This window comes from Ptiloglossa arizonensis, chromosome 9, assembly GCF_051014685.1.
Source record: "Ptiloglossa arizonensis isolate GNS036 chromosome 9, iyPtiAriz1_principal, whole genome shotgun sequence".
NCBI classification, from domain to species: domain Eukaryota; kingdom Metazoa; phylum Arthropoda; class Insecta; order Hymenoptera; family Colletidae; genus Ptiloglossa; species Ptiloglossa arizonensis.
The window spans coordinates 22,360,958-22,374,681 of record NC_135056.1 but is presented as its reverse complement, the minus strand read 5'-3'; the positions used below and the strand labels follow the sequence as shown (position 1 = coordinate 22,374,681).

Genomic DNA, 13,724 nt, shown 5'->3' with positions numbered 1-13,724 from the left:
TTCGTCGTACGGCTAAAATTACGTTAGCGGGAAATTTTATTCGTCGTTGGCGTTGCTTCGACCGATTAACTTGTCTGGAAAATGTCCCTCCGTTCTTCGAAGAACGGTATTTCCGCGAAAGATATTCCCAGCTCCCGGACGGATAACGAAGGTTCGTTCGAGATTCTCGGCAAAGTTCGCATTCGAGGAATCGATCTCTTTGTCCCCAACTAGGATCGAGAAGCGTGTGTAACCTAGGCAATTCGAAGCGCGATAAAATACTCGATACCAGGCGAACAAATAATAAAATGCACCGAGAGGATAGCAGCGATGCGTCCGTTTTTTAAGATCGAAAGTTCGCACGATACGCGCGGCCTCGTCTATCCAGATTGGCCTATAATTGCGAAAGCAACGTGACTCGTTGCGCTCCGAATGGAGTTGCATCGACGAAAGGTTTTCCACGCGCGCCTAGACCGGAGATAAGATTACGCGGTTATCGCGCGGAGGCCGTACCCAAGCTACCGTCATCGAGTCGTCGATTCGACGGTAATTCCCGGCCCGCGAAGCGGGAAACGGCCAGCGTTTGAAAGTTCAGTCTCTCGGGTGCTCACGGCACGGATAGCCGCGTGCTCCGTTCGCGCTCGCACCTGCGAAGCATTCTACGCGCTAACCTCGAACCGTTTTCTTTCGTGGCCGATTTACCACGCGCTCGTGATCGCTACGCGACGAGGAAAGAGGAAACATCGATAAACGAATACCACGCGCGAGAGATAAGTTTGCGAACCGAATCGTTCGCGGTCGATCGATCGCGAATCGCATCGAGGCTAATAAGATTTCGGCCCGCGACGCATTTGCCCGCCGGTGTATTGCCTTACACGGAAATCGGTCCGCAGGTGAAAGGAAAGTTGCGCTTGCCGATTTCCTTCGAGAACACGGATGATAATTCCTCGCTGCGAATATTCTGCCATCGTGATTCTCGTTGCGCGTAACTCTTCTCGACGAACGAACGGATTAATAACGAATGGTGAGCGACTACTTAAGTTTTGCGTAATTTAAGAACGGAAGCGACTTCCGGTAACGTTAACAAACTCGGTCTCGATCGTTTTTCGACGTTCGCCAACGTCTATACGGTAATTTAAAAAAGAAAACCACGAGAAACCGTCTAGCCGTAAGACGCTAATCTTTTCGACGAGAACGTGAAAAGAATTTGGATCGAATCCGCTCGTAAGTACCGATACTTTTTCCGTGCGTTCGAAATGTGAAATGCAACGACTCGTTTGCGCGAATTTTGTGCACGTAGGCTACGCGGAACGCGAATATAAATTCCGTGTCGCGTTTCGAGTCGGCGGAAAATTGAACAAAGTTCCATCGAAGAAGGAGAAGGAGAACAATATAAGAAGGAAAATGTACACGAAGATAGAAAAAGTAGACTCGTGTCTTTCTTCCCCGTTCGATCGAAAGTTTCACGTACGGTGTTTCGCTAGCTCGCGCTTGTCTGTTTAAAGCGATATTTTCGAATATATTTCTCGAGTTTCGCAAACCGGACGTCGATCGCGCAACGCATCGTATAATTGCGATTCCGCGAAGTCGCGTGACGCGCTTCGGCTCGTGAGAAAGATTCGTTCGCGAGATACGCGGTCAGTCGCGACCACGTAAGTAACTCTGACGTTTCGTCGATTGATTTTACTCGATAGAATCGCGATCGACCTTGCGGAACGAAGAAATCTCGAAGATGAGGACTCCCTCGCGCGTCCAGAACGGACTCGGCTGAAACGCGAACACGAAAGGCTGCTTCGAGTATCGTCGAACCGATCGATCGATTTCTCGCGAAAATGGAAAACGATGGAGAACGGATGCCGCTGTTGGATAAGCAACTGTCCGCCTCGACCAAGTTCGCGTACGCGTTGGGACACATTTTCAACGACCTCGCGGCCGCCATGTGGTTCTCCTACACTCTCATTTATTTCCAGAGAGTCGCCTCGTTGGAACCGATCGCCGCCGGTGGTCTCTTGCTCCTAGGTAAATCGAGCGGCGTTCGAGCATCGAGAACGGTAAATTCTAAACGCGTTTCGTTCAATGCTTTCAAGGACAAATCGTGGACGCCTTCGTGACACCGATTTTCGGGATGCTGGTCGATCGTTACTGGAAGAAGAAAGTCTGGCACGTTATCGGCTCCGTTCTGGTGACGGTGACGTTCCCGGTGATCTTCGGCGGTTTCGTCGAACCTTCGAACACCGACGTCGTGTTCGTCTACGTGGTCAGCATCGCGATGTTTCAGACCGGCTGGGCGGCGGTGCAAATCTCTCATTTGTCCATGATCCCAGCGCTGACCGATTCATCGTCGGCACGAACGGACTTGACCGCCATACGGTAAAATAATCGCCGCGTCGCTTTTCGATTCTCCTCGATGACGATCTCGGTCTGTCTCGAAACAGATACTCGGCCCAAGTGGGAGCGGCGGTGATGGTCTACGTCGTCACGTGGATAGTTTTACCGACGAACGAGGAAGCCGTGGTCCGACTGGCTCAGAAAGACAGCCTGAAATTTAGGGTAAGCAACTCGATTCCGCGAACACTCCCAACGAACTCGACGAGACGAACGTTTTTCCCTTTCAGAACATCGCGTTGACGCTGACGCTGATCGGGGTGGTGGCCACCGTACTTTTCCACGTTTTCTTGAAAGGGCATCTGTTGGAAAACGTTGCTTCGCGCAAAAGGAACATCGAAGAAGCCAGACGATCGATCGATAGTTCTCAAAACGATCGAAGCTCTTGGGTCGGGACGGCGATTTTGTTGAGGGTAGCTATGCTGTACGTGGCCAGTAGGTTGTTCATCACACTGGCCACGGTTTATTTACCGTTGTACATAGAAGAAACGGACATCGATGGAAAGGAGGCTCTGGCGACCGTTCCATTGGTCTCGTACGTGTCTTCCTTCGTCGCGGCTTTAACGTTAAAGTACTTGAATAAATGTTGCGGCACCAAGGTACGTTCCACGCGAAAGAAACGGTCCTTGCGGAGAAACGGTGTTTCGTTGCTTTTTAGGTGTGTTACTTGTTGGGCACGCTTATCGGCATACTCTCCGCGGTGATCACGGAATTCGGTGGAAACAGCCCGACGGTGATTTACGTTGTCGCCGTTTTAATCGGAGCCGGAAGCTCGATCACGATGGTCACAGCGTTGAGCGTCACCGCGGAAATAATTGGTCCGCGTACGGAACGTAGCGCCGTCGTTTACTCTATAGTGACTTTCCTCGATAAGGTTGTCACAGGATTGGTCGTTATCTTTATCGAAAAATGGTGAGAAAACAGACGCTACCTAAGTTTCGATGGAGGACGACCGTACCGGTAATGTCTCGTTTCGCTTTGCTTTCGTTTCAGGAGGTGCACGCAATCGGAACTTTGCCCGAAGTACAACAGAGACACTTTGTCGCTCGTTTGCTTAGTTTCCATGTCTCTGGGTATCGTCACGCTTTTCTCCGTATCACGGTGCTCGACTTGAAGAAACGTTCACGACCGAGGAATCGCATTCTCAACGATTCTCTTTCGTTGTCGCGAAACCCGTTCGCGCGATCACCGATCGATTCGACGATTCGTTTTCACTTTCGTCCACTGTTTCGTACAAGTTGTAAGAGAGAAATGTAACGCCGAATAAAACTTTTCCAAAAAAAAAACATCTCGGTAGTCGCATATCGAGGCAACGAACGATCGATTATAAATTTCATCGTCGCGTCTCGAATCGAATTGAAATTCGAGGCGGCGCGGCGGTTGCGGCACCCTCGTCGCAAGATACTCGAGAAATCGTCCTTACCGACGCGTTCGAAGCTTCGTATCGCTCGCTCGCAGATGTCGCTGCACGGCCGCGGTACGACCCACGGAATTTTCCGAAGAAACGGATCGGTGCGGTGGCGGCGCAAAGGTACGATGACCTGCTCGATTTACGCGTTACGTGGCGGACCGTGGTTGCGTCGTAGAAGGCGTAAGACAAGATCCGTTGAATTCTGCGCGACCGTTATGCCTCATCGGACGATATAGCTCGGCTATCGTGTGGACCGAAACGATAGAGGCACCGAGCGAGGCTCGGGAAAAGAGAGGGGAACGCAACCTCCGAGCGAGCCAGTCGCAGAAAGCAAGGCAGAGGGACGCAGAGAAAAAGCATCGAGAGGGAGAAAGAGATACGCACCGTAAGGGGGAGATCACGGGGCTAGCGAGAGGGAACGCGCGCGCGCGCGCGCGCGCGTGTGCGAGTGCGATCGCGAGCGCGCGAAAGAGAGAGAGAGAGAGAGGGTGCATGTGTGAGTGAGAAGAGGGGGGGGGGAGTGTACGGGGACGAAGGCGCCTTGGTGGAGCACGAGGCAACGACAAACGGCGCATACATCGGCTCGTGCGAACATGGTCCGGAAGGTGCGCGCAAGGCTACTGCGCAGAGTCTTGTTTTGCTTGCGGCGCGACGAGGGGAGCACGGAGGCGGACGCACGTTCACGGGGCATGGCGTGGTGCGCGTTCTAGTAAACAAGTTGTGCGCGACTCGTGCGGGGAATCTGCGTCCCGGACTGATCGTGATTTTTCATCCGAACGAACGCGATACAGTCCGCTCGGAGTGAAGCGCACCGTACACGGGCTTGGATAGTTTAGTTTAGACCGCGCGTGCATTCGTGACGGCGCGACGTCGACGTGTCGTGGAATATTCAGTGCGGTCGGAACGACGAGAAGTTCATCGAGCTCTGGTGTAACTCGACTACCGCGGACCACCTCGTGCGTTCTCCGTCTGTTTGCCTGCCCCGTCTTTCTGTGCATGTATATATGTGTTACATACGTGTGTCGCGACTACTGCGTTACGGGTGTTTATATACGCGGAACAAGTGTTGCGTGCGTGCTGCTGCTGCTGCTGCTGTTGCTGCTGTTGCTGCTGTTGCTGCTGTTGCCGTTGCTGTTGTTGTCGCGTCGTCGTCGTCGTTGTTATTGTTGACGAAGTGTTGGCCGATTTTCAGCGTTATCGATCGACGTTTCGCCGGGAGCATCCGGGGGATTCTTCCTCCACGCTGATTCGGTAGGTCGATCTCTTGGAATTTCCTTCGAGACGCACTCTTGCGCGCGCGTCCCGACTCTATCGAGTCCTCGTCGCGCGACGACGTATTTTAGGAGCGCGAGCGTCGCGGCCCCCGCGATACAACCGACAAATCGCGAAATCGGGAAGCGGGTGCCCTCGATAGCTCTCCCTCGCGATCGAATTCTTGTTCCGTCTCCGCTCGCTGTTGCTCTCTCGCGGCGTTCGGGAATGCGCGCCAGAATGACCGACGAATTGGGCGTCCGCTTTTCGAACGTCTTTCAATTCTCATTGATCGCGTGCTGTCAGTCGGTCGTGGTGGTGCGTGTTCCTCTTCGCCAGCCACGTAGTACAGACCTATCCGCTTTCGAAATAACGCTCTTTGACACACGAACGCCGCTGAGAAAGTCTCGTTGCGCGCTAATAGAAATAAACGGTGAGACGCAACCGTTCGCGTGTAATTGTTCAAGTACGTTTCGCGTAACGTCATCATTTTTCCTATCCGCTTTCGACGGTCGTATATCCGCTCCTCCGTCGTCGTACTTACGTACGTTCGAGAGAATAAAGAAATTACGGTGCTCCGAGGAGCACGTGACATAAACTGAACAAGTTGGGTATCGTTCGAAAGATCTTGGCTCGAAGTTTCGAATTTTCCAAGTTCCAGATTTCCTTCGCTTTCGATTCGGAACTGATCGATCGTTTTTTCGTTAAAACTTTATCGAAATTTACCGCAACGTAGTTCCGTGACAAGATTCGCGTCGGATAAACAAGAACCGATAGATGCAAAAGTTTCGTCGGACAACGTTTATCTCGAGTTTACGCGCTCTTTCTCTCGCGTAGCGACCGCTGGTTGCTGGTAACAACGATACGTATTACGTGTCGAGATAGAAAGTTTCCCAAGTATTATTTCACGCAACGTGTTACATATTTTGTTTCAAAGTCGCAAACGTTTCTAAAACGTAATCGTTCCGTTTCGTGGAATAATTTCGAAGATAACGGATGCATCCGAAATAACGAAAGAGCGAAGAAATCGATCGATAATCCGAGGCGAGTATCGCAGTCGCGCGGTGCGAACGTAACGCGAACGTTTACGTTTGTTCGACTCTCGGTTATATGTACGTAGTCCCCACGTGGAGATTCGTGTCGTCGCGTATGTCCTATTACCGCGCAAACGTGATTCGCTACGGTACGTGTACGAAATTGCCGTTGTTTCGAATAAATCGATATTCGAACCGCGGAATTACCCAACGCGAAATCGTTCGCAATTAATCGTACGCGGGAGCGTTAAAAAAAAACAACGGCCCCCTCTTTGCGCAACGTTATCGAGCAAGAGAACGCTTCGTTCGGTTTTCGCGTGGTTGCTCGTCGATTAAATTACGACTCGAATTCGACGAGATCGTTTACCTAGGAGGATTGGAAGCGATCGGTCCGGTACGCGCTGTGAACAGATAAAAACGGAGGTGTTCGTTGGCGTTTGAGGTTACGAACGGTCGATCGTCGGGGTCTCCTCTCGGTAAAAGGACCTCGGAACGTCAATAGGCAGAGCGGCACAGCTATATCGCATTCCACGATATTTCTCTCTTTAGTCACTGACCTCGCGACTGCTCGGCCAACCTCGTTTCGTCGCCACTCTCGCCTCCTTGTTTACCGCTCGAGAGCGGCTCCGTCCACCCGCTCGGAAGCTTCCACGAAACTTGGCGAAATAGTTACCGACGCGCTCCCTTCGCCGACGAACGCGCGAATAACTCGCTATAGAATTTTTCGAGTCGCTTCGGCTACCACCGATTACCCGTTAAGCGTGTTTACCTCGTTTTCGCGTGTCCTTTCGTTCGCCGGTCCGATTCTCGGATCCTTCGGTAAGAAACGTGCTCTTTCGACTCGCGAACAACGGGGTGACCGTGCCCTCCGAGCGATTCAAAGACAACCGGGGGATCGTTGTCTCGCAAATCGTGGAAGAAACCTACCCTCCGAAAGCTCCCGACACGGGGATTATCCGCGCAAATCGGGCTCCATTATCGCATTGTCGACCGATTCGAGACACAATTTACGCTCGACGACGGCCACCGTCGTAGAGGATTCCGCGAAAAAACTACGGAAATAGAGAGCACTGGTTGCCAAATACGATAAAGGCGAAGACGATGTTTACATCCGGACGGCCTTGGGCGTACCGGGTTATTGTAATCGAATAGGCAGGCTCCTCCGTTGCGTGTCGCGTATCGCCGCGAGACATTCCCCTTGTTGCGCGATTAACGCGTTACATTCCGAACCACGGATGCCAGGGACGATCGTTGCCACTTCGATATTCGACCCTCTGCGAAACCTTGAAAAACCCTTTTCTCGTCGCTTCGTAAATCAATCGGGCGGATCGCGTTACGAACAATTTCAAACGGAACGAGAAAAATGGTCGTCGGAGCGACATTCGAACGCGAGGAGTTTAGCTCTGCCATTCGTGCCGGTTAATGCCGAAGCGGTAGTACCGCTCTGTACAGGGTGTTCGAAATGTCGGAGCCGAGTTTCCGCAAGTAAACACCTAAACACGGAGCGCTCGCTCGATATCGAAGTTTAGTCACGATCAAGGACACACTGTACTCTCTCGTAGGTCTTTTGTTCATCGTTGCGTAGGAGAAAATACGGTTCGCGCTTATCACCGCCGACGCGGACGACGATTCGAAGCTTCTCTTCTCGTCACTGCGAAAGCGCGTGACGTCAGACGCGAGCCGAGCTAAGTCGCGGAGACGAGACGCTTTCGGTAATACTCTCGTCCCGTCGATCGGACGTCGCGACGCGACGCCACGCCACGCCACGACACGCCACGCCGCACCGCACCGCGCAGTGACGTTTTCCCGATCGACTTCCACGCGCGTTCAACGAATCTAGTCTCGCCAGCTAGATTACGCGTTTCCGAGATACGTATCTTGCGCGATGTCACCGTGAAAAGCAAAACTTTTTTCGACGATTCGTTCGAGTAGAACCGATTCGACGAATCGATTCGAGAACTCGCACAGAAGCGAATACGGCCAATGATTCAATTCCGTGAGCATACGTGTGCGTTGCGATGGCTGCATCGTTCGCACGATTCGAGTTTCCACGGAGGTTCGACGCGAAAATGGAGCATTGAAAAATCGACTCTTCGAATTCGTAAAAAGGTGTACCCGCTCCGAGTATATTTTCGCCCTTTTTGTTCCCGTTAAGCGGCCTGCTTGTATCGGTCTTCTCGTTATCGTCGTCTTACGTTGTAAACACGGGCGGTTCTCCCGTTCGTGGTAATCGAGTAAACGAGTACGGCACCTGCATCCTGTGCTAAATTCTCGGCTCGAGACGCGAGTTTGCATTTGTCCGATCGCGTTCGAATTGCCTCTCGAAATTTTGTTACCGCTTTAGAAAGGGACGAGAAAGGGTAACCACGGTTGGCTACGCCTCGCTTCCTCCGCTGAAATCATCGACGGATTTAGAGTCGACTTAGATCGTAGCGATGTTCCAACCGTGGCTACCGTCGACGACGTTCGCGCTTCCGGCTCGCCAAAAGGTTCCCATAATCGATAGCGATGCGACAATGTTTCCCTCGTGAACGCTCGACGACGTATACGTACACACGTATGTACGTATGTACGTATGTACCGTGTAACGCCGTTCGGCTCGAATAAATATCCGGTTACCCGTTCGAGCGTCGGACGCGTGGACGATTAGCGCCGGGTTAAATCATCGATATCTTGGACGGATTATTAAGCGATTCGTTCGATAAGCGGGAATAATCGGCCGGTGGATCGGAAACGTCGCGAGCGATTTTACTCGGTCGATCTCGTTCGCTTCCTTCCCGATAAGAAAAAAGTTTCGTAATCGTAGTTATCGTTCGATCGGTGCGACTCGATCGGCCGACGGGACTCGAAAAGAAAGAAAAAGTGCTAAGAAATATGGCCGCCGATGAACGCGTTCGGGGTTTTATTTTATCTCGTAGCGTAATTCGTTTCGAACGCGCTGCGTAAAAGGCGATCGCAGAGTCGTCGTTTCGCTGGCAAAAGGCATCGAATGAAATTTTCACGGTAACCTTTGACGCGCGACGTTTAAATCCAGGTCTCGGTAGCGCGCGATGGAAATTTAATTTCGGACGTTTAAATTCGGCTATCGATATCGCGCGTGAATCGAAGCGAAAATATTCGAGGTTCGACCGAGCCGACCTCCTCCTCTCCCGTCCCCCTCCTTAGCTTTCGATAGTAACGCACGGTAGGTAATTAAGCATTCGGCGCTCGGCGCGTACAGGTCGCGGTCGGTCCGATAAAGGTTAACGACGACGCGCGAACGTTATCGTCGAATTTTAGGCTTTCGCCTACGATACGATCGAGCTTACCGAGCGGACCGACCGCGAGTAAATTCGTCGAAACGTTATCGAAATCTAACATCGGTCCTCGTATTATTCTTATTCGACGCTATTTAACGGAGTTAATTGGACTCCGTTAAGAGCGCCGGGTTCGAAGGACTCGGCGCGCGTAATTGGCATAAAATTATCGGCCGGTAAACGAATCGTCGCGCGTCTCGATATCCGTAGATTTCCATCGGCGCGTCGTAACCCTTTGTGCCGTATCCTCGATCGTAACGATCGCCGGGTAAGCGAGCGGTGTTCGTTCGCTTTGTCAGTGGATCGAATCGCGGGAGCGAACGCGGCGAGAAAGCCGTCGACCGGTCGGTTTGCATCGGCCCATCGTAACTCGCGTTCCCACCGGCGGCCCGCGCTGTGCTTCAATTTCTCGACGATCTTCCTGGAGATTTCTGTTTCGTAGTTTTCTTTTCGATCGTCCGTCCGTCCGTCCGTCCGTCCGTCGACGAGCGCACGACCGTTTCGTCGTCGAAGACCCGAGAAGCGAAAAACGTCCCGCGCGATACACGCGTAAATCGATCGTTCGATTCGATTTTCACGGGGCGCGTCGATCGTTGTCGATTAACCGAGCCGAGCGTCGGCGACTTCGTCTTCGTTACGGTCCGATGTATCTATTATTGTCGTACCGATCGGCAATTTGTGGAACACGAAACGTCAACTAGTCACCGATCGGACAAAACCGGTCGACGTTTATCCGCATTTTTATCGACGCGCACCCGGTCGGTTTGTACGGAATGTCGTTCTCGCGCGTTGGTTCGATACATCATCGAAACACCGTGTTTATTAATCGAGAACGTTTCGAGTATTATCGTCGCGGTCGATTCGAACGCTTTTCAACGACGGGTTACCGGGCGAACCGAGGAGTTTGTCGGTTACGCGTAGACGCTCTCGTTTCGAGTACCGTCGTAATTTCTTGAACGAGACAGAAAATATCGCGTTCGGTTTATCGACTGGATCGGGAAACTCGAACGGAACGAAACGTCGCGATATTGCGGCGGACGAGCGCCTCTTCGAAAATTGGGAGGACCCTGAATCGGAGTTGCGGGCCGCGGGGTGCAAGAAAGGGGGACACTGCGATCGGGTGGGGAGCGAAACAAAGGGTGGGGAAGAAGAACAGGTAGAGGAGGAGAAGGGAAGCCGTTGCTCGACCACTTTAAGTATGCAAACTGTGGCTATGTGTACGCGGTGGTGGCTGTACCTTTTCCACGAACTATATTTCATTCGAGCGCGTGTGTGGGTATACCCTTGCGCGATGGGAAGAGACCGTGCATTCCGTGCGTGTACTCGCGTTGTCCCAAAACCGTTCGCACGGTCCGACACGACGCGCGTACCCGAACGGGGCATCCAGGTTCCTCTCGCGCACGGTACGCGCGTCCATCTTTCGAATTGCCCTTTTTTTCTCGCGTTGCATCGACGTTGGACGATGCGCCGCGTCGGACGAAGAAACGCGCGTAGAATTTTCAACGAATCGAGGGAAAAGGTGACTCGAACGCGACTCGAACGAACGGCGAAAAAAAGAACGAGCTTCGTCCTGGGTTCGTTCGTTCCGAGAACGGGTCCCGAATTTTCTCGGATCGGTGTTATTTACGAGTCTCCGCGATCGCCGGTCCCAGATGCGCGCAAAGCTTCTCTCGGAGAAGCAAGCAACAATCGACGCGTCCGATTCATCTCGTTACGAATAATCCGTTTCCGTACGAACACACTCGGCCCGTTTTCCTTCGAATCGAGAACGTCCGATTCTCTTTCGAGCTCCCGCGGCAAAAGCCTCTCGATCAATCGGTCCCGAAAGCTCCCGGTCTCGACCTATTTCGTTCCTCCGAACGGTTTTTTCGCTCGAATTTTCCAAACGAAGCTGCTCGAGAAGGGGAAAGCCGCGCGCGCGTCCATCGGGTTACGCGGACGGACGATCGTTCGGAGATCGTACGGCGGTCTTTGCCTTTTTCCTGTGACGTTTCATCCACGACGCCGACGACGACGACGACGACGACGACGACGAGGACGGTTCTCTGTTTACGCGCGAACGGGGCCTCGACGCTAGCGAGCGTGCGCATGTACGCGCTCGCGTGTTCAGCCTTGGCACATATACGCGGTTGTGTGTCGGCCGCGCGAGCACCGCGTACCGCTGTGTGCCGGATTTTTGAAGGGCGACGAATCGAGAGAAATTCGAGCGCGGGGCATCGTCCCCTGCGTATTCCTCCTTTTTTCACCGCCGACTCGCAAACTACGCGACCGTTCGATTATTCCTCGCCGAATGGCCGACGCACGGAATATCTAGGCCGTCGAACGTCGTTATCGACTTTCCGACCAAAATGCGCCCGAACTAAAACGGTGTTCACCGAGCCCCCTACCGCTGCGAACCAGACGCGAAAAATGTTTGCAAACCAGTACGGAAAACGCGTATCGGCGGCGCCCGGCTCGAAAGAAACGCGCGAGGAATAAGAGCACGGTCTTCGGTTTAGCGGCGAAGCGACGTAAAAGAACGCGAGAGAAACGTACTCGCGCGTGTCGAACGTAACGCGATCGGCCGACCTCTGGCTAGATTTTATCGGAGCCGAGCGTCTTTTCGGCGAGTCGAGCGTCGTTCGTGACGCACATCCCGAGAAAAGATAATCGTCGGAATTCGGCGACATCGCCGCGCACGGATTCGTACGCGATCCTCGAACCTCGATCGAACCTTTCGAACGAGGAAAGAGTACGTTTCGTAGCCAGGGAAGAAAAAATCGGCCCTCGTGCGACGATCGATTCGTCGAGCGTGCCGCGTTCGTCGAAACGAAATTAGGTTCGCGTAAACGCGGAGACCAGGGACGCGCAACGCGCGGGAATCCACGCTCGGGAAAATCTATCGGTCCGTGTTTTCGCGCGCGAGCGAACGTTTTCGACACGCGGTACGAAGGTTTCTTCGGAATATTTCGAATCGTCGTTTCTTTCGCAAAACGAGGAGTCCGTGGAAGCATCGCACGTACGATTGTTGCGCGCGTTCGAAGAATTTTGATTCGAAAAAAGCGCGTCGCGTCCGGCAACCTAATACGCGGAGACTCGGGCCTGAAATTGTTTCGGAGAGGGTAAGCACGGCTCCGCGGTGTTTCGTATCGCACCTCGGTGTTGCGCGAGACGAAACGAGCCACCGTTGATCGTGTCCCAGATTATCACCCGGCTAGACGCACGGAGCGAACGATACGCGGTCTCGACTTTGCGTCTGGCTGTGAGCTCGAGGGGGTTGGGAGGGCGAGGGGGGAATGGGTGAACGCGTCGTTCCTCGAGAATCCGCGCAGCATCCTCGGAGAGTAAAGAGAACGCGGATCGGTCCTCGCAATCGATACCGAAACGTTCCAATTATCGTTACTCGGGCGACGAGGAGAGGATCGCTGCCAGAGGCCAAAGACGTTTGGAAATCGATTCGCTTCTACTCGACACGGATCTCGAGGAGTCTTTTTCGCGCGCCTTGACACCGATGCTATGGAAATCTCATCGCGTCACGGTGGGTCCGCGCCCGCGCCCGCATCCTCCTTGCTGCTTTCGCAACTCTTTTTCTCCGTGGAACGCGAAAAACATCAACCACGCGAGATATCGGTAATCGATAACCGAAAGTGGCCGATACGGACGGTCAAAGTCACGGTCGTCGAAGAAAAAGCAGGAAGAGAAAAAAAAGACGGAGCGATCAAAGGAAGCGATGCGATGCGATGCGATGCGATGCGATGCGATGCGGTAGGGTCCGGTCCGGTCCGGTCCGGTCGAATCGGTGCTGGAAACGGATAAAAAAAGAAACAGGCATGCGCGACGGAATGTGGAGCGAGCGATGTTTTCTATGGGCGATCTAGATTTCTATCCAGACTCGAAGCGTTGCGTAGGCGAAACGAAGAGGCTTCTCGTTCGGTCTGGCGGCGTGGCGCGGCGTGGCGCGGTGCGGCACGACGCGGCGCGAGCACTGCTAGAAAAGCCGGATACTCGGGTGCGCGTACGCGTACGCAAGCTGCGCGTGCGAGAGCCTGGCTGCCTTTCGAAGCGAGCGCGAGTCTAGCGTTTCTATTTCACCCCGCCTAGTGCGTCGTTGGTTCGGCCAAATCGAGTGGACTCGCGTCAACTCGAGCGCACTCTACTGCGCAATAATAGACGACGGACGCGGATAACACCTTGTCCGAGCCTACCGCCGCTCTCGATGCGTCACGCGCTCGCGAACGCGGACTCCCGGGATCCGAACGAACGAAACGGCGTTCTTTCCGCGGGGAAATTCCACTCTCGGATACGGTGGTTCGTTCGACCAGGGAACAACGAAGGTGGATCCCGTCGAATCGTGTCTCGGCGACATCGAGAAACACGGAACCGGCGGGA

At 53.4% G+C, this 13,724-nt stretch overlaps 1 protein-coding gene and 1 long non-coding RNA gene across 2 annotated transcripts in view; one reads left to right on the top strand and one right to left on the bottom strand.

Moving 5' to 3' along the window:
• The window catches only part of LOC143151184 (uncharacterized), a 157,509-nt gene that overhangs the window by 87,660 nt on the left and 56,125 nt on the right, over positions 1–13,724 (bottom strand). The window lies entirely within an intron of this gene.
• LOC143151395 (major facilitator superfamily domain-containing protein 12) lies at positions 561–3,650 on the top strand. The gene is made up of 7 exons (XM_076320489.1): positions 561–1,003; positions 1,674–1,998; positions 2,067–2,349; positions 2,415–2,529; positions 2,595–2,963; positions 3,023–3,276; positions 3,358–3,650. Exons 2-7 carry the CDS (start codon positions 1,812–1,814, stop codon positions 3,476–3,478), a joined length of 1,329 nt encoding a protein of 442 aa, XP_076176604.1. The 5' UTR covers positions 561–1,003; positions 1,674–1,811; the 3' UTR covers positions 3,479–3,650.

Bases quoted from the DNA above. Each gene is read 5' to 3' on its own strand.
- LOC143151395 (XM_076320489.1), top strand. From the start codon at position 1,812: ATGGAAAACGATGGAGAACGGATGCCGCTGTTGGATAAGCAACTGTCC. The intron at 1,999-2,066 runs GTAAATCGAGCG...AATGCTTTCAAG, and splicing joins CGGTGGTCTCTTGCTCCTAG to GACAAATCGTGGACGCCTTC. The intron at 3,277-3,357 runs GTGAGAAAACAG...CTTTCGTTTCAG, and splicing joins GTTATCTTTATCGAAAAATG to GAGGTGCACGCAATCGGAAC.